At 40.5% G+C, this 23,983-nt stretch overlaps 3 protein-coding genes across 7 annotated transcripts in view; 1 reads left to right on the top strand and 2 right to left on the bottom strand.

Annotated features, from left to right (window-relative positions):
• The window catches only part of LOC131696672 (zinc finger protein OZF-like), a 164,056-nt gene that overhangs the window by 8,403 nt on the left and 131,670 nt on the right, over positions 1–23,983 (bottom strand). Inside the window, exon 1 of one of the 2 annotated variants that reach the window (XM_059017725.1) lies at positions 8,796–8,819. The exons of the other annotated variant lie outside the window; for it this stretch is intronic. The gene's annotated coding sequence lies outside the window, so the exon portion shown is untranslated. Of the gene's footprint in view, positions 1–8,795; positions 8,820–23,983 lie in introns of those variants that run through there. 2 annotated transcript variants of the gene reach the window in all.
• Positions 1,374–8,852, bottom strand: LOC117407732 (zinc finger protein 568-like). Of its 2 annotated transcripts, none has more exons than XM_059017772.1 (4): positions 8,796–8,852; positions 6,456–6,526; positions 2,528–6,076; positions 1,374–1,807 (listed from the first exon to the last, which is right to left on the bottom strand). In XM_059017772.1, the coding sequence occupies exon 3, from the start codon at positions 6,032–6,034 to the stop codon at positions 4,640–4,642; it is 1,395 nt and encodes a 464-aa protein (XP_058873755.1). In that variant the 5' UTR covers positions 6,035–6,076; positions 6,456–6,526; positions 8,796–8,852; the 3' UTR covers positions 1,374–1,807; positions 2,528–4,639. The 2 variants fall into 2 exon arrangements, with proteins under 2 accessions (XP_058873755.1, XP_058873756.1); XM_059017773.1 differs by having other exon boundaries at positions 6,456–6,639; positions 8,796–8,849.
• LOC117971051 (zinc finger protein 664-like) lies at positions 11,595–23,439 on the top strand. Of its 3 annotated transcripts, XR_009320334.1 has the most exons (3): positions 11,595–11,677; positions 15,818–18,075; positions 20,150–23,439. XR_009320334.1 is itself a non-coding variant. In XM_059017760.1 (2 exons), exon 2 carries the CDS (start codon positions 20,205–20,207, stop codon positions 21,570–21,572), a length of 1,368 nt encoding a protein of 455 aa, XP_058873743.1. In that variant the 5' UTR covers positions 11,605–11,677; positions 20,150–20,204; the 3' UTR covers positions 21,573–23,439. The 3 variants fall into 3 exon arrangements, 2 of the variants coding, with proteins under 2 accessions (XP_058873743.1, XP_058873742.1); XM_059017760.1 differs by lacking the exon at positions 15,818–18,075 and having other exon boundaries at positions 11,605–11,677; XM_059017759.1 differs by lacking the exon at positions 11,595–11,677 and having other exon boundaries at positions 17,178–18,075.

Here is a 23,983-nt window from a genome sequence, read left to right as displayed (position 1 = left end):
ACCGCACCATGTTCTGAATTTTGGCACACAACATAAAATAAAACGAACTTGTGAACCAACAATGATGTCTTTATGCATGTATGTATTTGTATTTATTGAAATTTATTGAAATCTATTTATTGGTCTTGTTTTTTTTTTTTTTACTATTTTATTTATTCGCTATTTGTAGTTTTATTTACAATTTTAAGTATTTAGTATTTGATTTATTAATTGTGTTATTTACTTATTTGACCTCAAAGCTCGTTCATGGTCTTGTTGGATAAACTCTATTTCTCCTCAAATGTTGACTTTTACACAAGCCCTGTGGTTGACAGAGGTCAACAGTTGTTATTATTATTATTATTTATTTATTAGCAGACGCCCTTATCCAGGGCGACTTACAATTGTTACAAGATATCACATTATTTTTTACGTACAATTACCCTTATACAGTTCGGTTTTTACTGGAGCAATCTAGGTAAAGTACCTTGCTCAAGGGTACAGCAGCAGTGTCCCCCCACCTGGGATTGAACCCACAACCCTCCGGTCAAGAGTCCAGAGCTCTAACCACTACTCCACACTTGTAATTTTACTTAATAATTTATTTGTCATTTCTGTGTTTTTATATTCCAGTATGTTCTGAATTATGTAAATAGTTACTGGGAAAAAAGGGTCTTCAGGTTCTAAGCTTTTAAATGATATATGGTTTTATGGTGATTTGATACAATTTGAATGACTTACGACACTTAAAAACAAGTGTGTTAAGCTGCTGTTTAAAAAGACTGGAATTTCTGCGTGCGGGTGAATGAACACACTTACATTCTGCTTAAACTTTCACAACTTGCATTTGTGTCTTTTAAGAGAAGCAGAAGCCGTAAAAGACTTCCTACAGTGAGCGCAGTGGTAAGGTTTCTCTCCTGTGTGGATTCGCTGGTGAAGTTTCAGGTTTTGTAAATGTCTGAAATTCTTCCCACAGTCAGCACAGACATACTTTTTCTCTCCAGTGTGGATTTGCTGGTGCAATTTTAAAATGCTTATCCGGCTGAAACTCTTCCCACAGCAGGGACAGTGATGTGGCTTCTCTCCTGTGTGAATCTGCTGGTGTCTTTTCAAAGTGCCAGACTGACTGAAACTGTTTCCACAGTCAGCACAGACATGAGGTTTCTCTCCTGTGTGAATTCGCTGGTGCATTTTCAATTTGTCTACCCGACTGAAACTCTTCCCACAGTCATTACAGTGATGTGGCTTCTCTCCTGTGTGAATTAGCTGGTGAAGTTTCAGGTTTTGTAAATTTCTGAAACTCTTCCCACAGTCAGCACAGACATACGGTTTCTCTCCAGTGTGGATTCGCTGGTGACGTTTCAGGTTTTGTAAATGTCTGAAACTCTTCCCACACTCAGGACAGATATATTGTTTCTCTCCAGTGTGGATTTGCTGGTGCAATTTCAAGTTGCCTATCCGGCTGAAACTCTTCCCACAGTCAGCACAGACATGTCGTTTCTCTCCAGTGTGGATTCGCTGGTGAAGTTTCATGTTTTGTAACTGACAGAAACTTATTCCACATTCTATACAGGATATAGTGCCGTCAAAGCTTCCTTCAGTATTAAAACTCTCCCCACATCCAGGACAGGGAAGAGAGCCCTGCAAGCTGCTTAAGGGTTTAGAATTGAGAATAACCCTTTCAATATAGACTGATTCTGGAACAGGACTCTCCACTTTAATATGGACTGATTCTAGTGCAGGACTCTCCTCTTTAATATGGACAGGCTCCATCGTTGAATCTTCTCTTTCACAAGGATAATCCAGTTTTGTCTTCAGAACAAATTTCCTAAAAATCAACATAAAATAAATCTGTTACATTCACTTTCTTAAATTCTATGAACTTGCCTTATCAACTCCAGACTCCATTCATTACCATGTTCATGAATGTCCTGTACTGAGTGAGATGAAGGAGATTTTCTATAACAAGGAGGAAGGAGAGATGGACCAAAATCACAGAAACAAAGACAGTTCTAAACAGAGAAATATTCAAGCATGTATAAAAAGCACCCACACATGTAACCCCTCAAGCATAAGATCCTCAGGAATACTGCTTAGAAAATGACAGCATTTCATTCACACAAGACAAAGGTTACTGTTGAAAAGTTTGACAGATTTGATAATGAAGTTTATTTTTAGTACTATGAAAGATTTGCATGTATACTTATTGGTGCTTGTAAGCACCCACAGAACTAACCAGGCAAGAGATGCGATAAACATGAATATAAAGTGTGTAAACTTCCATTCCCATGTAAACCCCCACATTAGATTTGTTTAAACAGTTCTGCCTGTCAGCATCATGTAGAGCTCCTTGAAACCAAAGCATGAATCTGAAAGGTCTCTACATGCAACGACAGAAATAGAGATCACTCCACACAATTGTAACTTCTATAACTTAGATCAGACTTGTGTTCAGTATTAAATAAACCGATACGACCAGAAACACACAATCAAACACAGAGCGGTGAAGCTGAATCAGGACTGAAGAGTAAAAGAATAAGAAACTCACTTCAGGGATTGTCAGCAGGATATCTGCAGCACGGCTCTGGCAGTCTTGTTTCTTCCCAGGTAAACAGGCACCTTAAAGCAACAGCAACAGTTCATTGATGTGGACTCCTCTGCCCCACATCAACACTGACTATTTCAACCCCTGGGTCTGGCAGTGCTGAGAACACTGACCCCAACTCCTCAGTCAATCACCAGCTGATAGCACTCTTTTGTCACGCATAAAAGATTAATTCTCAAACTGAACGCAGTAGGGATTCAAGGACATGCATGCACATGGATTAGGGAGTGGTTAACATGTAGAAAATAGAAAGTACTGATTAGAGGAGAACCCTCAAAATGGAGCGAGGTAACCAGTGGTGTACCACAGTATTAGGTCCTCTGCTATTCCTAATCTACATTAATGATTTAGATTCTGGTATAGTAAGCAAACTTGTTAAATTTGCAGACGACACAAAAATAGGAGGAGTGGCAAACACTGTTGCAGCAGCAAAGGTCATTCAAAATGATCTAAACAGCATTCAGAACTGGGCAGACACATGGCAAATGACATTCAATAGAGAAAAGTGTAAAGTACTGCACGCAGGCAATAAAAATGTGCATTATAAATATCATATGGGAGATACTGAAATTGAAGGAATCTATGAAAAATACCTAGGAGTTTATGTTGACTCAGAAATGTCTTCATCTAGACAATGTGGGGAAGCTATAAAAAAGGCCAACAAGATGCTCGGATATATTGTGAGAAGTGTTGAATTTAAATCAAGGGAAGTAATGTTAAAACTTTACAATGCATTAGTAAGACCTCACCTAGAATATTGTGTTCAGTTCTGGTCACCTCGTTACAAAAAGGATATTGCTGCTGTAGAAATAGTGCAAAGAAGAGCGACCAGAATTATCCCGGGTTTAAAAGGCATGTCGTATGCAGAAAGGCTAAAAGAATTGAATCTATTCAGTCTTGAACAAAGAAGACTACGCGGCGATCCGATTCAAGCATTCAAAATTCTTTGCTCTGAAACTGAGTCGATGAGGTCATTTTCTCGTTAAAGCTTTATTGTCACAGGTCACCTACATCATTTCCTGTCTCAACGAATAGATCAGGGGAAATGCATGTTAACAAGATCAAGAAACTAATAGCGCACAGGGAGGCGACTCTCCCACCAGCGAGCAGCAGCCAAATGGAAATAAAAAACAATGGGAATATCTACGTTGTGTATAATTTGCAAACTTCATTTAAAAGTGTGCATTTTGTCATGTAGAATGCACATTTATTTAGAACATATAAAATGAGAATTTATGATTATCGGGCATGTGGATAAAAATCAGACAGCACGTATTTAAATAAATAAATAAATAAAGACAGCTGGACAATAGTAGTATAGTTGAACTGATATTTTCAACAACATTATTTTATTTTTATACATTTATATATACAACTTACTGCAATCTCAATTATATAATCACTATCTAATATTAATAATAATAATAATATTATCCATGTTATTATGCGCAAGTCACCACTTGTATTACTATCGATGCCATTCTGCAAATCTCTTTTTCTACTTTATCGTAAAGGCTATTGAAGACAGTGACGCATCAGATCATGGGTGTCTGATCCATCTCTGACTTAATTTACTTATGAACAATTATACACAGAACAAGGTTGTGTGCCATGGCAAGACGCAGGACTTTTTTATTTCCAAATGGAAATAAAAAACAACGGGAATATCTATGTTGTGTAAAATTTGTAAACTTCATTTAAAATTGTGCATTTTGTCATGCAGAATGTACATTTATTTAGAACACTTCACATATAAAATGAGGATTTATGATTATCTGGCATGCGGGTAAACAAACAGTTTACTAATCATACTACTAGAAACCCTTCTTACTGATTAGAGTTAAACAGATATGAGTTGGAAAGACAACAGGCTGTGTTTTAAAACTATTTCAAAGGGGCATTCAATGATATTAATGATATAAAACATAGGAATGTACTTTATGATGGAACAGCTTCAGAGCACTGTAGACAGTTTTTATATTAAGCTGCTGTTTAAAAAGACTGGAATTTCTGAGTGCGGGTGAATGAACACACTCTCACATTCTGCCTAAACTTTCACAGCTTGCATTTGTGTCTTTTAAGAGAACCGGAAGCATTAAAAGACTTCCCACAGTCACTGCAGTGGTAAGGTTTCTCTCCTGTGTGGAATCGCTGGTGTATTTTAAATTGGTTTATCCGGCTGAAACTCTTCCCACAGTCATTACAGTGATGAGGTTTCTCTCCGGTGTGAATTTTCTGGTGTTTTTTCAAGTTGCCTGGATCACTGAATCTCTTCCCACAGTCAGCACAGACATGCGGTTTCTCTCCTGTGTGGATTTGCTGGTGTCTTTTCAAGTTGCCTGGATCACTGAATCTCTTCCCACAGTCAGCACAGACATGCGGTTTCTCTCCTGTGTGGATTTGCTGGTGTCTTTTCAAGTTGCCTGGATCACTGAAACTCGTCCCACAGTCCTTACAGTGATATGGCTTCTCTCCTGTGTGAATTAACTGGTGTCTTTTAAGGCGTACTAACCGACTGAAACTTTTCCCACATCTACTACATGGATACGGTTTCTCACCAGTGTGGATACGCTGGTGTATTTTCAAAGTGCCAGACTGACTGAAACTCTTCCCACAGTTACCACAGACATATGGTTTCTCTCCAGTGTGGATTCGCTGGTGAAGTTTCAGGTTTTGTAACTGACTGAAACTCTTCCCACAGTCAGCACAGATGTGTAGTTTCACACCAGTGTGGATTCCCTGGTGTATTTTCAAAGTGCCAGACTGACTGAAACTCCTCCCACAGTCAGCACAGACATGTCGTTTCTCTCCAGTGTGGATTTGCTGGTGAAGTTTCAGGTTTTGTAACTGACTGAAACTCTTCCCACAGACAGCACAGATGTGTAGTTTCACGCCAGTGTGGATTTGCTGGTGTATTTTCAAAGTGTGAGACTGACTGAAACTCTTCCCACAGTCAGAACAGACATATGGTTTCTCTCCAGTGTGAATTCTCTGGTGTCTTTTCAAGTTTCCTAACTGACTGAAACTCTTCCCACAGTCAGCACAGACATATCGTTTCTCTCCAGTGTGGATTCGCTGGTGACGTTTCAGGTTTTGTAACTGACTGAAACTCTTTCCACATTCTGTACAGGACAGAGAGCCCTGCAAGCTGCTTGTTTTAAAAGGGTTACCCTCCTCTTCAACATGGACAGGGTCTAGTTCAGGAAGCTCCTCTTTAATATGGACTGATTCTAGGACAGGACTCTCCTCTGTAATATAGACTGATTCTAGGACAGGACTCTCCTCTTTAATATGGACTGATTCTAGTACATGACTCTCCTCTTTAATATGGACTGATTCTAGTACAGGACTCTCCTCTTTAATATGGACTGATTCAAGTACAGGGCTCTCTTCTTTCATATGGACTGATTCTAGTATGTGACTCTCCTCTTTAATATGGACAGGCTCCATCGTTGTATCTTTTCTTTCACAAGGATAATCCAGTTTTGTCTTCTGAACAAATTTCCAAATAAAAAAAAAAACATAATATAACCTGTTACAATCCCTTTGTTAAACTCTATGAACTTGCCTTACCAATGATCTAAGCAGCATTCAGACCTGGGCAGACACATGGCGAATGACATTTAATAGAGAAAAGTGTACGGTACTGCACGCAGGCAATAAAAATGTGCATTATAAATATCATATGGGAGATACTGAAATTGAAAGAACTACTACTTTACTCCACACCACTATTTTGATTTCCAGTTTCTATAACTTAGATCAGACTTGTGTTCAGTATTAAATAAACTGACACGACCAGAAACACACAATCAAACACAGAGCGGTGAAGCTGAATCAGGACTGAAGAGTAAAAGAATAAGAAACTTACTTCAGGTATTGTCAGCAGGATATCTGCAGCACGGCTCTGGCAGTCTTGTTTCTTCCCAGGTAAACAGGCACCTTAAAACAACAGCAACAGTTCATTGATGTGGACTCCTCTGCCCCACATCAACACTGACTATTTCAACCCCATTAGCACTCTTCTGTAACTGCAGACCCCTGGACAGTATTATCTGTGAGAGGACAGAGAAACCCCACAGCACTAGATCAGTGTGACTTACAGGCTTCACAACAAAGGTGTGAGTTAGTGTGTGTGAAATCCAAATACTATAGAAGAACTGGCATCCTGCATCAGAGCTGCAAACCATAAAAAAACTCTACATGTCCAGCATGTTTTTTTTTAATAGTGTATAAATAGATAGATTTCCATTGCAGGTAGAAATCAAACAGTATGAATAATGCCATTAAACTGAGCCTAACAAATACAAAAGAAAATCATTTGAAGAAAGCTGGGAGACTCTAAAGAAATGGATTTTATATTTGTAAACGCTGCAATAACAGTTGTTATTGTGAAGCCTCCACACTATATATTTGACAGAACAGGTGATATATTTGCACTATTAGTGCTTGAGCCCCGGAGCCCTCACAGAATCACAGCCTGTGCACTTAGTATTATCAGTGATTAAAGCCTGGTTTTCAAACAAACGGATTACCGCTCAGCAGCACCGTATTGGTATAAGAAAAGTGTGTTTTAGAAAAGTAATTTCGGCTTCCAGTCACTTCAAGCATGCTGACGATAATGCAAACAGCACCAAGCTACAGACAGCGAGTCCCAAGCTTTAAACGTGTTACTGTTTATAGATGAGAACTCAGCTGTATTATGAATGAATTGTGTTATTATGTTTTAAGCAACATGCTACGATAATGTTCATTATGGTAATTGTCTGTTTATTAGTTTTAAAATGTTTAGTAAAACGTGGACTATTGTTTGACCTTGTTTGTGTAAAATCTGACTAATTTCCAGCGTAAACATAACGGTAAATTAAAGATAAATAAATAAATAAATAAAATAATCAAAACAAAAACAAGTTTTGAAAACTACATTAACATTATGGCCTATTTACATGGAAATAATTCTCTCTCTTTTTTGTTAACTTGCTGTTGGTTACAACTTATGAATTACGCGGCCCTGCTTCTGCTAGCGAAAGCAGCCGTCCCTTCCTATTTTACACAATCTGTGCACCTATTATGCGAAACAGTTTCCAGCACGCCACGCCAGCTGTGTTACTGACATTGTTAGTATTTCTTATTACCGGCCGTCCGCATCCTAACTCCCCCACCCCCATTCCAAAAATACAATAATTACTGCAGCGGATCGTGTACAATAATTTTGCATTCTACTGGTGGCAAACTATTTTGTACAATCTGCAATGTTTCATTGGATCACATACGGCATTTAGACAGACATCAATCAAAAACGAAAAAGGTTGCAGCTACTAGTGCATTACTTCAAAAAGTTCTTTCTGAAACAGAGGCACGTTACAACGTAGTAATGTTAACTATCAGTTTTGCTCAAGACAAACGGCTACAGTTGGGACCTATTTAAAACAAAACAATATGTATAATACATTAGCAAAGCAGGTCACCCTTGATCTCTGCATCATCATCTTGTGTTTTCAGTAAAAAAAATAGAACTTTCTTCTATTCAACCCAAATAAGTCACAATAATACACAGCGCTCCCCCTCCTTTCCAGGGTCCGAGCTTCACTACAGTACAGAGCTGAGAAATAACATGAAAACTGACAGAGCAACTTATTCAACAAATCCAAAACTAGTGGGAAATGCTTTCCTAGAGCAGGACTGAGGCGTGCACTGACAGTGCGAGTCATAAACACACAGGCAGCGTTTCTCTCTGTATGTTTCTAATGCATGGCTGGTATTTGCACAGCGCGTACATTAGCCTCGCACAGAAGCGCATCGGTTCAGTGTTCAGGACTGTCGAGTCTGCAGCGGAGCGGAGCGCAGCCTCACACCGGAAACAACAAGGACGGCTTGTTTGTTTACGTGCAGCGGCGGCGCGCGCGAACGCGAACGCTCCCGCGCAGCGCGGAGGGCTCGAGCGGTTACGCGTTTTTAAAAATGTTTAAATATTTGATATTAATTGACCGGAATTGTCTTTTTTTTGTTAGTTTTTTTTTCAGGGGGCGAGGAAATCTCCCCGGCCTCCCAGCCCTCTCGGTGGGCCTCTGTGTGTGTGAGATACAATTATTATTTTCGACCACGGCAAAAAAAAGAACCCACTTTCTTAAAATATTATTACATGAAACTAACAACTAACCCTGTACCGGTTAACAAAATGAATACAGTTAATTTATATTTAAAATCTTACTCGTTAATTCAGCCACTCCAGCCTCCTCTCTCTCCTTCAGGTAACAATATTGTGAGGGACCGAAGCGAAAACAAACCCGCCCCCTCTCTCGCCTGCCATTGGCTGCGAGGCCATTCCGAACAGAGGAGTCCTCCGGTGATTGGACGCGCTGGGGCTCAATTTCCCGTGGAGATGGGGGAATGAGGCATGATGGGAGGTGTAGTTCTGTGGCAGTTTACCATATAATCAAGAAAACAGGCGAATTATTATACTCGGGTATAGTTCAGTGTATTATTATTATTATTATTATTATTATTATTATTATTATTATTATTATTATTATTTATTTCTTAGCAGACGCCCTTATCCAGGGCGACTTACAATATTATTATTATTATTATTATTATTATTATTATTATTATTATTATTATTATTATTATTATTATTATTATAATATGTGGTGATATATGAAAACAGTAGATTAATATATGTATTAAAACAAGCACACAGATAACAGTGTGGAGTACGGCAGCAGTGTGGAGTAGTGGTTAGGGCTCTGGACTTTTGACCAGAGGGTCGTGGGTTCAATCCCCAGTGGGGACATACCTGCTGTACCCATGAACAAGGTACTTTACCTAGATTGCTCCAGTAAAAACCCAACTGTATAAATGGGTAATTGTATGTAAAAATAATGTGATATCTTGTAACCATTGTAAGTCGCCCTGGATAAGGGCGTCTGCTAAGAAATAAATAATAATAATAATAATCATAACAGTTACCAGCTGATGTGTCAGTTGTTAAAACGACAAAGAAATGTTGGTTCATTTATAGAATAGGCCGGTTCATTTATAAAGTTACACACGGCTAATAATAGCTTGTATCACTGTCGGCTGTAATACTGTGGTGAACCACGGTCCCCGCAGGCAGTGGTTTCTCACAGGAGGAAGCTGGGAGCTGTATCGGGCTTATGTCGTCATGTTTTAGAAGACGTCACCTACCAGCCCCGACCCCTGCCCCCGTGCACGCTACAATACAAACACGTGACTAGGGTTTTTTCGGTTTTTATTCATTTTATTTTACGGTGCTCATTTTTAGCTATTTTGGAGTTTAATTATTATTTTTTTGTTTATTTTTGGCGATTTAGCTTTTTATATACTGTATGAAATTGTTGTTTTTGGTGACTTTCTTTTTTCTGTCACAATACGTATGAGCCCGACAGTGCAAGCACAGTTATTATTATTTATTTCTGAGCAGATGCCCTGATCCAAGGCGAAAAACACACCGTCAACTTATATGTGAGTAAATGCGAGTGCTTGAAGACAAATTAAGACAAAGTAGACTAAAACAAAACTGCCAGTGAAGATCAATGAATGCTGATTGCTGCACTGGCCAGCTTAGCTCTTAATTCTAATACCAGCAAAGATTTTATAGGCGATTGATATAACGACCCTGCAGCACAATTGTAGAAATCTAGCTACTGGCAAATTCGGGGGTATGGTTGAAAATGTGGTGATAACTCAGAGAAGGTAAAGAGTTACACACGGCTGTCACATATTTTCCATCTCTAGGGATCCAGACTTTAAGATCATAATGAGCCTTGGTCCCCTCGGTTAGGTAATCGGGTACCTAAAAGGAGAATGTCCACACCTGTGATTACTGTCAGGCATAGATTTGAGGCCCATTCCTGCCAACCTCACACACTATTTACACAGACAGACAGACAGACAGAGCCCACAATCCTGTTCAGTTTGACGCTACAATATAATTCCTTCTTCTTGGTGTCTGTGTTAGTTTACTACATTCTTCCAGAGTTTAGAATACAATAAAGCCAGTAATTTAAGCAATGTTCTGCCTGCCTGGAACTAGAATGGGGAATGTAAACTAACTGGAAAGTCATCAATCTAGTTTCTGATGAACTAGTTCTGCACAGAAAGCTGAACTCTGGTAGAATGTAGCAAACATTCACTCAGGAATAATATTGTAGTTTCTGTAGAAGCTCTTATCCAATTGTGGATTCAGTGGTTTCCACGATTGATTAGACAGAAACAAAAATACTGTTAACCTGAAGTCTAGTGGAACAATGTATTAAACATGCACCCATGCAATCGTATTTACTGTGAAACTGCACACAGATTTGTTACACCGGCGCTGTGTCGTTTTCCTGCAGCCAGTAATTGCGTGGAGGCCTGGCGCCATCTACTGGGAGACGTAAGAATAGCAGGGAGAGGTATGTCATTCATTTCAATGGGAGAGAGATTATTAAATCTCCAAACGGTATCTGGAAAGTGAATATTCAAATTTAAATGAATATATTAACTCATGTGTTTGTATTATACATGACAGTGATACAAGGTATTATTAGCCATTTGTCACTTTATAAATGAACCGGCTATTCTAGAAAATTAACCAACATTTCCTTGGTCATTTTATGAACTGATATGATTAATGTAACTATTAACTGTGTCCTTATTTTAAATACATAAATGAATCTCATGTTTTCATATATCACCACAGACATTATTATTATTATTATTATTATTATTATTAATAATAATAATAATAATAATAATAATAATAATAATAATAATAATAATAATAATAATAACAATAATAATAATAATAATAATAATAATACTACACTAAACCATATAAAAATGCGCCTGTTTTCTTGGTTATACGGTAAACGGCCACAGCGCTACAGCTCCCATCATCCCTCCCATGCCCCACATCGCCACAGGGAATTGAGCCCCAGCGCGTCCAATCACCGGAGGGCTCCTCGGTTCAGAATGACCCCGCAGCCAATGGCAGGCGAGAGAGGGGGCGGGTTTTGTTTTCGCTTCGGTCCCTCACAATATTTTTACCCGAAGGAGAGAGTGAGGAGGCCATCGTAGCGGAATAAACGAGTAAGTTTTTGTTTGTTTTACATATAAATCAATTGTATTCCATTTGTTAACCGGTAAAGAGACTTAAATTTGATTAGTTGTACTGAAAACAATTTGCTTCGTGTAATAATATTTCAAGAAAGCTGGTCTTTTTTTTCCGTGGTCGAAAACAATAACTGTATGACACACAAACGCACAGGGCGGGGAGGCCAGGGACATTACCGCGGCCCGCTGCCCCTAAAAAAAAATCTGTTCAATTAATATCAAACATTTAAACATTTTTAATAACGGTAACCGCTCGAGCCCTCCGCGCCGCGCGGGAGCGTTTGCGTTCGCGCGCGCCGCCGCCACGTAAACAAACAAGCCGTCCTTGTTGTTTCCGGTGTGAGGTTGCGCTCCGCTCCGCTGCAGACTCGACAGTCCTGAACACTGAACCGATGCGCTTCTGTGCGAGGCTAATGTACGCGCTGTGCAAATACCAGCCATGCATTAGAAACATACAGAGAGAGAAACGCTGCCTGTGTGTTTATGACTCGCACTGTCAGTACACGCCTCAGTCCTGCTCTAGGAAAGCATTTCCCACTAGTTTCTTTTTGGAAGTGTGGATTTGTTGAATAAGTTGCTCTGTCAGTCTTCATGTTATTTCTCAGCTCTGTACTGTAGTGAAGCTTGGTCCCTGGAAAGGAGGGGGAGCGCTGTGTATTATTGTGACTCTACAGCTGATGACTGCAATGGACTCGGCATGTTTATATTTTAATTATTTTGCAGGTGCTGTGTATTGAATTGGTGACGGCACATTTAATTGATTCCAGTTGTAATATGTTAACAGCGTGCTGCAGCTCCCATGCTCAGTGTTAGTGGAGTCCTGATCTGACAGCACGCTTCAGCTCCCATGCTCAGTGTTAGTGGAGTCCTGATCTGACAGCGTGCTGCAGCTCCCATGCTCAGTGTTAGTGGAGTCCTGATCTGACAGCATGCTGCAGCTCCCATGCACAGTGTTAGTGAAGTCCTGATCTGACAGCATGCTGCAGCTCCCATGCTCAGTGTTAGTGGAGTCCTGATCTGACAGCGTGCTGCAGCTCCCATGCTCAGTGTTAGTGGAGTCCTGATCTGACAGCATGCTGCAGCTCCCATGCTCAGTGTTAGTGGAGTCCTGATCTGACAGCATGCTGCAGCTCCCATGCACAGTGTTAGTGAAGTCCTGATCTGACAGCATGCTGCAGCTCCCATGCTCAGTGTTAGTGGAGTCCTGATCTGACAGCACGCTGCAGCTCCCATGCTCAGTGTTAGTGGAGTCCTGATCTGACAGCATGCTGCAGCTCCCATGCACAGTGTTAGTGAAGTCCTGATCTGACAGCATGCTGCAGCTCCCATGCTCAGTGTTAGTGGAGTCCTGATCTGACAGCGTGCTGCAGCTCCCATGCTCAGTGTTAGTGGAGTCCTGATCTGACAGCATGCTGCAGCTCCCATGCTCAGTGTTAGTGGAGTCCTGATCTGACAGCATGCTGCAGCTCCCATGCACAGTGTTAGTGAAGTCCTGATCTGACAGCATGCTGCAGCTCCCATGCTCAGTGTTAGTGGAGTCCTGATCTGACAGCGTGCTGCAGCTCCCATGCTCAGTGTTAGTGGAGTCCTGATCTGACAGCATGCTGCAGCTCCCATGCTCAGTGTTAGTGGAGTCCTGATCTGACAGCATGCTGCAGCTCCCATGCACAGTGTTAGTGAAGTCCTGATCTGACAGCATGCTGCAGCTCCCATGCTCAGTGTTAGTGGAGTCCTGATCTGACAGCACGCTGCAGCTCCCATGCTCAGTGTTAGTGGAGTCCTGATCTGACAGCATGCTGCAGCTCCCATGCTCAGTGTTAGTGGAGTCCTGATCTGACAGCATGCTGCAGCTCCCATGCTAAGTGTTAGTGAAGTTCTGATCTGACAGCACGCTTCAGCTCCCATGCTCAGTGTTAGTGGAGTCCTGATCTGACAGCATGCTGCAGCTCGCATGCTCAGTGTTAGTGGAGTCCTGATCTGACAGCATGCTGCAGCTCCCATGCTTAGTGTTAGTGAAGTCCTGATCTGACAGCACGCTGCAGCTCCCATGCTCAGTGTTAGTGAAGTCCTGATCTGACAGCACGCTTCAGCTCCCATGCTCAGTGTTAGTGGAGTCCTGATCTGACAGCATGCTGCAGCTCCCATGCTCAGTGTTAGTGGAGTCCTGATCTGACAGCATGCTGCAGCTCCCATGCTTAGTGTTAGTGGAGTCCTGATCTGACAGCATGCTGCAGCTCCCATGCTCAGTGTTAGTGGAGTCCTGATCTGACAGCATGCTGCAGCTCCCATGCTCAGTGTTAGTGGAGTCCTGATCTGACAGCATGTAACACACACAGCTTTTATGATTACATGGTACAAGTTTAAATTGCAGTGAGTTTGTTCTGCTATTTACAATATTACACATTGTAATATATTTTATATATTTTCATTCACACATTTAGCGATTCCACATTTTTTTCTTTGCATTTGAAAATACTGTTAATAATTGTAATAATAATAACAATAACAATAACAAACACTAAAAATAATAATACAGTATAATACATTATAATAAAATTAATTCAGCTAAAATAAAAATGTGCACAGTTCTTGACAGCAAAAGTTATGAATCTGACCAAAAAAAAACAGTTCTCTAAATGCACATTCTTCTTGAAAACAAAGAGTTCTTTTATATTAGTAGTTTTTCCTTGCGGAACACTAAGCGGTCTCCATGTCCTGGTTTGAGTGCACTTCTCTGTGCTGTCCCTACATCTTCAGCAGTGGAGAACACTCTGTCAGCAGAGTCTGCTCTCTGGGATGCACACTAAGCGGTCTCCATGTCCTGGTTTGAGTGCACTTCTCTGTGCTGTCCCCACATCTTCAGCAGTGGAGAACGCTCTGTCAGCAGAGTCTGCTCTCTGGGATGCACACTAAGCGGTCTCCATGTCCTGGTTTGAGTGCACTTCTCTGTGCTGTCCCTACATCTCCAGCAGTGGAGAACGCTCTGTCAGCAGAGTCTGCTCTCTGGGATGCACACTAAGCGGTCTCCATGTCCTGGTTTGAGTGCACTTCTCTGTGCTGTCCCCACATCTCCAGCAGTGAAGAACACTCTGTCAGCAGAGTCTGCTCTCTGGGATGCACACTAAGCGGTCTCCATGTCCTGGTTTGAGTGCACTTCTCTGTGCTGTCCCTACATCTCCAGCAGTGGAGAACACTCTGTCAGCAGAGTCTGCTCTCTGGGATGCACAGGTAACGCTTTGCTAGCACGCACACGTGCTCCACATAGTTCTGAATGATTTCATGTTTCTTGTGCAGGTTGTGTATATCGAGTTATCATACCTTAATTTGCTGAACAATCTGACTCAGTCTGTAACGGATTGGCAAGATGCGCTGATGGTGTTGTTTCAAATGGACACTCAGATTGGTTGTATTCCCTGTTTATTTGTTTGTTTAGCAGATGCCTTTATCCAAGGCAACTTACAGAGACTAGGGTGTGTGATCTATGCATCAGATGCAGAGTCACTTACAATTACGTCTCACCTGAAAGACGGAGCACAAGGAGGTTAAGTGACTTGCTCACGGTCACACAATGAGTCAGTGGCTGAGGTTGGATTTGAACTGGGGACCTCCTGGTTACAAGCCCTTTTCTTTAACCACTGGACCACACAGCCTCCTTCCCTGAATACTTGATTGGATCCTCACACATTTTACACACAGCGTGACTCTTCTCAAGAGTCCACAGTGGATTTTATAAACCTTCTGGAGCAGGTTGAATTTCACCCTCCATTATAAATTGATGAGATTATCAACATTAATAATCTGGAACCAACTCCCCAGTTATGTTGTTGAAGCTGACCCCCTGATTCATGCTTTAGTTTCAAGGATCTCTACATGATGCTGACAGGCAGAACTGTTCAGACAAATCTAATGTGGGAGTTTACATGAGAATGGAAGTTTACACACTTTATATTTCATGTTTATTGCATCTCTTGTCTGGTTAGTTCTTTGGGTGCTTACAAGCACCAATAACATGCAAATCTTTAACAAACATGGTAATGAATGGAGTCTAGAGTTGGTAAGGCATGTTCATAGAATTTAACAAAGAAATGGTAATAGATTGTATTTGATATTTTTTAGGACATTTGTTAAGAAGACAAAACTGGATTATCCTTGTGAAAGAGAAGATTCAGTGATGGAGCCTGTCCATATTAAAGAGGAGAGTCCTGTACTAGAATCAGTCCATATTAAAGAGGAGAGACCTGTACTAGAATCAGTCCATATTAAAGAGGAGAGTCCTGAACTAGAATCAGTCCATATTAAAGAGGAGAGTCCTGTACTAGAATCAGTCCATATTAAAGAGGAGAGTCCTGTACTAGAATCAGTCCATATTAAAGAGGAGAGTCCTGTACTAGAATCAGTCCATATTAAAGAGGAGAGTCCTGTACTAGAATCAGTCCCTATTAAAGAGGAGAGTCCTGTACTAGAATCAGTCCATATTAAAGAGGAGAGTCCTGAACTAGAATCAGTCCATATTAAAGAGGAGAGTCCTGTACTAGAATCAGTCCATATTAAAGAGGAGAGTTCTGTACTAGAATCAGTCCATATTAAAGAGGAGAGTCCTGCACTAGAATCAGTCCATATTAAAGAGGAGAGTCCTGTACTAGAATCAGTCCATATTAAAGAGGAGAGTTCTGTACTAGAATCAGTCCATATTAAAGAGGAGAGTTCTGTACTAGAATCAGTCCATATTAAAGAGGAGAGTCCTGCACTAGAATCAGTCCATATTAAAAGGGTTATTCTCAATTCTAATCTCTTAAGCAGCTTGCAGGGCTCTCTGTCCTGTACAGAATGTGGAAAAAGTTTCAGTCAGTTACGAAACCTGAAACTTCACCAGCGAATCCACACTGGAGAGAAACGATATGTCTGTGCTGACTGTGGGAAGAGTTTCAGTCAGTCAGGCAACTTGAAAATGCACCAGCGAATCCACACAGGAGAGAAACCATATGTCTGTGCTGACTGTGGGAAGAGTTTCAGGCAGTCAAGCAACTTGAAAATGCACCAGCGAATCCACACAGGAGAGAAACCATATGTCTGTGCTGACTGTGGGAAGAGTTTCAGGAGATTAGGAGATCTTAAAATCCACCAAGTAATTCACACAGGAGAGAAGGCACATGTCTGTGCTGACTGTGGGAAGAGTTTCAGGAGACTAAGAGATCTTAAAAGCCACCAGCAAATCCACACAGGAGAGAAACGACATGTGTGTGCTGAGTGTGGGAAGAGTTTTAGTGAGTCATGCAACTTGAAAACACACCATCGAATCCACACAGGAGATAAACCGTACCTGTGTAGTAAATGTGGGAAAAGTTTCAATCAGTTAGCCCATCTTCTAAAGCACCACTTAATCCACACAGGAGAGAAGCCATATCACTGTCCTGACTGTGGGAAGAGCTTTGGTCAGTCAGGCTATTTGAAAAAACACCAGCGAATTCACACTTGAGAGAAACCGTATGTCTGCGTTAACTGTGGGAAGCATTTCACAAAATCTGAAATTTCACCAGCGAATTCACCCAGGAGCGAATCCACATCACTGTAAAGACTGGGAAGAGTTTGAGATGGACATACAGCTTGAAAAGGCACCAGTGACTCCACACAGCAGATAAACATTATGCACTCACTGTGGGATGTCTTGTACATCTTCCTGTTCTATTAAAAGACGCAATTGCAAGTTGTGAAAGTTTAAGAACATAAGAAAGTTTACAAACGAGAGGAGGCCATTCAGCCCATCTCATAGTAGCTTATTGATCCCAGAATCTCATCAAGCAGCTTCTTGAAGGATCCCAGGGTGTCAGCTTTAACAACATTACTGGGGAGTTGGTTCCAGACCCTCACAATTCTCTGTGTAAAAAAAAACCCCTCCTATTTTCTGTTCTGAATTCCCCTTTATCTAATGTCCATTTGTGACCCCTGGTCCTTGTTTCTTTTTTCGGGTCAAAAAAGTCCCCTGGGTCGACATTGTCAATACCTTTTAGATTTATATACAAAAGTTATAGAATTCAGTATAACCACGAATAGCAAAACAACAACAACAACAACAACAAAAAGTCTATAGAAACAAATTATATGGTGATCATGAGAGGAGAGAGAGAGGGGAGAGGAGAGGGGAGAGAGAGGAGAGAGAGAGGAGAGGAGAGAGAGGAGAGGGGAGAGGAGAGAGAGGAGAGAGGAGAGAGAGAGGAGAGGAGAGGGGAGAGAGAGGGGAGATAATGGGGTGATGATGTGGCCAACACTGTAAGCAAGCAAACAAACAAATAAATTATTAAATATGTAAAACTGATGTACTGTCAAGTACAAGTGTGCTCTCGATCTTGTCCTCTTCCACTTCAACATACTTGCTGGTAGGCACGTTTCCTGTGTATGTGTATTTGAACTGTATCATCAAAACTGGCATGGTTTTTGTTCCTTTTACCTAGCTAGGACTACACAAAGAAGGATAGGAACATGATGTCACAAGTGGGTGGAGTTAGTAAACAGTGCATCCATTTCTGGAGCCCGTAGAGCTGGGCTCGCAATGCTTTTAACGTATTCACGCTCGCCCTGGCAAAATGTTTCTTGACATAATCAAGCATTAATTCGCACAAATAACAGTCAGTCACTTTATATTAACTATGTTTTGTATTGTTATTAAAAAAAATACCGGTATATCATGGCGCTGCAACACAGCATCTCCGCAATGTATTCAGTACTGAGTGGGCTCCACAAATGGCGCCTGTTATTGAGTACCGAACTACACATTTTTAAACCTCCCCACCCACGAAAGGCACTAAAGACTACTTGGATGCAGTAACTTGCCAAATTTCAGTAATAACTGTCCAGCAGGTTTTTTTTTTGCTACAGGTGAATAATAAAAATACACACCAAACTTAGACAAAAAAACACCAGTTATTTAAAAGTAGCTCAAAAACTACTGGACAGAATAACACAAAACCTGTGGCTCATTCCACGCCAGCTCAACCAGAAAAGGGACATTTCGTTGCCCGTCCGTCTCAGATTTTCCAAGAAAAATTCACCTGGGGGTTTTCTGACATGCTTAGTTTAGAAATGATAGCCTTTGTTTTTTTTTATTTTTTAAATGTCCCCTTCAACCTGTGACCTTGCAAAGGTCAACCTAAAGTGAGAAAGTGACCTTGAACAGAAAAATCACCCTGGGTGCAATTTAGATGCTACCATCATGTGTAGCACCTTGTTCTACTCGTATTGAACAGGGCGTTTCAGAAATAAATACTAGGAACACCCTACTCACTTCTGGCAAATTGCCAGACGAGGGGTAACTGATGGGTTTAATTCGAACTTCAGCCTAACCCTTTACCCTGTATGGGGATGTGGGTCCTACAATGTAAGCATTGCTGTAAGACCCTTAGGTACCAGTGTTCCAAATTCTGTGAAAAACATTTGGTTTCAAGTCCCACCACTGGTCATTAAACCCCTTTGAAATTTGAATTTCTGCTATTTGTACAAAGTTCAGGCTGTAATAACTTGCGTGCGGGGGGACTCCAAAAAAATCACCCAAAGATATGTTTGGGTAGATGTTGATGAGATCTACAAGCATCAAGCAAAATATGATGGGATCCGGGGATTTAGGATTTTTGGCAGATTTTTGAAGTTGCATTTGTCATGCATTCAGGCATTGCTTATGGCCACTTTGCTGAGGCTAAAGTGCCACATAGTTCTATCCAAACTGGCTATTTCTTCAACTTTGCATTCTCTGAGGATTGATCTAGAGGAAAAAGTAACAGTATGTGCTTCCACTGACACTAGCTTGGAGCTGAGGGGTTATGAACTTGCATGGGACTTGGAACTTCTTTGTTACGATGACCTAATTCAGCTTCACCGCTCTGTGTTTGATTGTGTGTTTCAGGTCGTATCAGTTTATTTAATACTGAACACAAGTCTGATCGAAGCTATAGAGATTGAGAATCACAATAGTGGTGTGGAGTGATCTCTATTTCTGTTGTTGTATGTAGAGACCTTTCAGATTCATGCTTTAGTTTCAAGGAGCTCTACATGATGCTGACAGGCAGAACTGTTTAAACAAATCTAATGTGGGGGTTTACATGGGAATGGAAGTTTACACACTTTATATTCATGTTTATTGAATCTCTTGCCTGGTTAGTTCTGTGGGTGCTTACAACCACCAATAAGTATACATGCAAATCTTTCACAGCACTAAAAATAAACCATTATAAAATCTGTCAATCTTTTCAACAATACCCTTTGTCTTGTGTGAAAGAAATGCTGTCATTTTCTAAGCAGTATTCCTGAGGATCTTATGCTTGAGTGGTTACATGTGTGGGTGTTTTTTATACATGTTTGAATATTTCTCTGTTTAGAACTGTCTTTGTTTCTGTGATTTTGGTCCATCTCTCCTTCATCTCACTCAACAGATTGTGTTTTATGTTGTTTTTTTGTTAGGGTGTTAGTTCAGAAGACAATACTGGATGTTCCTTGTGAAAGAGAAGATTCAACGATGGAGCCTGTCCATATTAAAGAGGAGAGTCCTGTACTAGAATCAGTCCATATTAAAGAGGAGAGTCCTGTACTAGAATCAGTCCATATTAAAGAGGAGAGTCCTGTACTGGAATCAGTCCATATTAAAAAGGTTATTCTCAATTCTAAACCCTTAAGCAGCTTGCAGGGCTCTCTTCCCTGTCCTGGATGTGGGGAGAGTTTTAATCCTGAAGGAAACCTTGAAACATCTCCTGGAAAGACTCTGCATCGCTGTGCTGGATGTGTGAAGACTTTCAGGGAGTCAGGAATCCTGAACGGACAGCAGCAAACAGGCACTGGAAAGACTCCATATAGCTGTCATGAATGCGGGGCAGATTTCAGACCCCACAGCACCGTGAAACACCACCTGCGAGTTCTGAAGGTACAGCTGGGTTATCCTTGTGAAAGCGAGGATTCAGAGATGGAGCCTGTCCACATTAAAGAGGAGCTTCCTGAACTAGACCCTGTCCATGTTAAAGAGGAGGGTAACCATTTTAAAACAAGCAGCTTGCAGGGCTCTCTGTCCTGTACAGAATGTGGAAAGAGTTTCAGACAGTTAAAAAACCTGAAACTTCACCAGTTAATCCACACGGGAGAGAAACGACATGTCTGTGCTGACTGTGGGAAGAGTTTCAGTCAGTTAGGCAACTTGAAAAGACACCAGCAAATTCACACAGGCGATAAACTGTATCTGTGTAGTAAATGTGGGAAAAGTTTCAATCAGTTAGCACATCTTAAAAACCACAAGCGAATTCACATAGGAGATAAACGACATGTCTGTGCTGATTGTGGGAAGAGTTTCAGTGATTCAAGCAACTTGAAAAGACACCAGCGAATTCACACAGGGCATAAACCATATCTGTGTAGTAAATGTGGGAACAGTTTCAATCAGTTAGCACATCTTAAAAAGCACCAGTTAATCCACACAGGAGAGAAGCCATATCACTGTGCTGACTGTGGGAAGAGCTTCAGACAGTCAACCTGTTTGAAAAAACACCAGCGAATTCACACTGGAGAGAAACCGTATGACTGTGATGACTGTGGGAAGAGTTTCAGAGATTTCCAAAACCTGAAATCTCACCAGCGAATCCACACTGGAGAGAAACCACATGTCTGTGCTGACTGTGGGAAGAGTTTCAGTCAGTTAAGAAATTTGAAATACCACCAGTTAATTCACACAGGAGAGAATTTACATCACTGTAATGACTGTGGGAAGAGTTTCGGATGGTTATACAGCTTGAAAAGGCATCAGCTATGCCACTCAGCAGAGAAACCTCGTCACTGCTCTCACTGTGGGAAGTCTTTTATGGCCTCCGGTTCTCTTAAAAGACACAAATGCAAGTTGTGAAAGTTTAGGCAGAATGTGAGTGTGTGTTCATTCACCCGCACTCAGAAATTCCAGTCTTTTTCAACAGCAGCTTAATATAAAAACTGTGAGAACTCTGGTGAATGTCTACAGATGATACAGATTCATCAATATTAAACACAGTGCTCTGAAGCCGTTACATTATAAAGTACATTCTTAGTTTGCAATCCGTCGAATATACAGACCCCTCGGAGTGTTGTGTGATACGAGGTGAAGCCGAGTGCCTCCAACCCCTGAGAAGTCTGTATATTCAACGCATACGCCGTGGGAGAAATTCATAGTTGTAATTGAATGTACTTTGTAAAAATGACATTTCAAATCTTAAACTATGAGGCTTAAGATGCTGTGATGTTAATTAAGTGTGTCTTCCCCCAGCCTTCTCCCATAACATTTGAGATCTGCTTCAAAGGACTGGATATTAGTAACAGAGAGTTGTAAAGATTTAAATTGGTTTTAGTTTAGATTACCTGCTGTTTCTTCATGGCTGACTAATCTGTTAATTAAGAATGCCTGTTTGAAAGCCAATGTACAATGTTCTTCCTATAAAGGGTTGAGAAGTGCGACACCTGGTGGATACGAGGTGCCATGACTTTCAATCCATAAAATGAATTGTTACCATGAAACATGGAATGTTTAAGTGAATAGAAATTCCTAATCTCTGTATTCTAAAAGTTAATTGATAAACAGACCTTCACGAGGGTGTAATATTAACTTGTGGAACAATCTCAGGGTTTTAGATTTACTGAAACTATCAGATTGAAACGTAACAAATAAGTAAAAACCTAACTGATTTAAACTGGTTTTAGAAGCATTTTAACAAATCTTGCAGATGCAAGTTTAAATATATTTTCCTAATATATTGAAATGTTGATGCAGTTTAAAGTGTGTTTTAATGAAGTTAAAGTGTAAAAAAATATTAGTTTTACTTTAATTATTTTATAATGTGTTTAATATGCTTGTAACGGTAATTTAGTTCAGAGAATGAAACTGACATGTTTATCCTTCTGTGATCAATATAACTAGCTAGCACAAAATGAAGTTTTGTTCTGTAGATGTTTCGAATCTTGTTATCTCTCTTTCTCTCTCCATGGAGGAGGGTGACTCACTGTATTAATGACGCACATTGCTTGTGTAAAAGGAAGCGTCATTCAAACTTTGTAAGCCAATGAAAGGGCTGATTTCGGTCAGGGATTAGCTTCCTGTTTTACCAGGAAGTGATTGAATCACCAAAGTAAACTCCTCTTTAATCTTGAACTCTTGGATTTGGACTCATCCTGAAGAAGACTCCTCGCCGCTACATCCTGCAACTCTACATGTTACAAAGAAGACCACTGCATTCCAACAAGGACCACATCTCCAGAATAAGTATTATGTTTCAAAGACTTTAAAATTCAAGTAAAATACGCTAAGATTAAAAATACAAACAATTCTACTCTGAACAATTGAAATAAGATAAGACTTTAACTAAACTGATGCTATTGTGTGCATTTGAAAACAATGTGAATGTCTGAACCATTTAAACATTGATTGAGTTTATCTACAAGTTCTGAAGTAACTCTAGGTTGCAACTTCATACTAAATGCAATTGAAGCTGCTTCCCAACTGAACTTGTTGAAACAAAAATGCCGTCTTCATTTGAACCCACACAACAGACGCTGCTTCACCCCGTCACTGTGTGTAATGTGCGTGAATCCTGCGTGTACGGAAACACACTGAAGACAGCGTGCTCATGAAAACATGTGTTTCAATGTTTTATTCCTGCTTGTGTGTATACTTATAATTCTGATACCATGATTTACAACTTCTATATTCTTACTTTTGTGAGTCTTAATAAACTTAATCATTTTTATGTGTTGAGTTTCTTTTTGCCTGTTATGAGTACTACAGTAAGCATTCACTACTGATTTGAGATCCTTAAACATATATATAGTTAAGGTTGAGTAGGCAGTTTAATGTTAAACCCCAGATTTCTGTATTTCAGTAACTTTGACCCCATTCAATGGATTTGCACAAAAATTTGGATGTGTGGTCCCTTTGGTTAAATCTCTGGACTCTTGACCGGAGGGTCGTGGTTTCAGTCCCAAGTGGGGGATACTGCTGCTGTACCCTTGAGCAAGGTACTTTACCTAGATTGCTCCAGTAAAAACCCAACTATATAAATGGGTAATTGTATGTAAAAATAATGTGATATCTTGTGGCAATTGTAAGTCGCCCTGTATAAGGGCGTCTGCTAAAAAATAAATAATAATAATCATCTCGATGTGGGTCATTTCGTTTTGCTCGGATATGCGGATTCCGAGATCCAGATAGTGTCATTCTCCTGCTCCAGACCAGTTTGGATTTTTTTTTTGACAATTTTAGGGTAGAAGGGGGCTGTCCCAGAATAGTGTCAT

Source organism: Acipenser ruthenus, chromosome 57, assembly GCF_902713425.1.
Source record: "Acipenser ruthenus chromosome 57, fAciRut3.2 maternal haplotype, whole genome shotgun sequence".
In the NCBI taxonomy this organism is placed as follows: domain Eukaryota; kingdom Metazoa; phylum Chordata; class Actinopteri; order Acipenseriformes; family Acipenseridae; genus Acipenser; species Acipenser ruthenus.
The sequence above is the reverse complement of the archived record's forward strand: the minus strand, read 5'-3'. Positions and strand labels throughout refer to the sequence as shown.

Coding starts and splice junctions, on each gene's coding strand:
- LOC117407732 (XM_059017772.1), bottom strand. CDS start 6,034: ATGGAGCCTGTCCATATTAAAGAGGAGAGTCACATACTAGAATCAGTC.
- LOC117971051 (XM_059017759.1), top strand. CDS start 18,014: ATGTACTGTCAAGTACAAGTGTGCTCTCGATCTTGTCCTCTTCCACTT. Junction 18,076..20,149: donor CCACTTCAACATACTTGCTG/GTAGGCACGTTT, acceptor TTTTTTTGTTAG/GGTGTTAGTTCAGAAGACAA.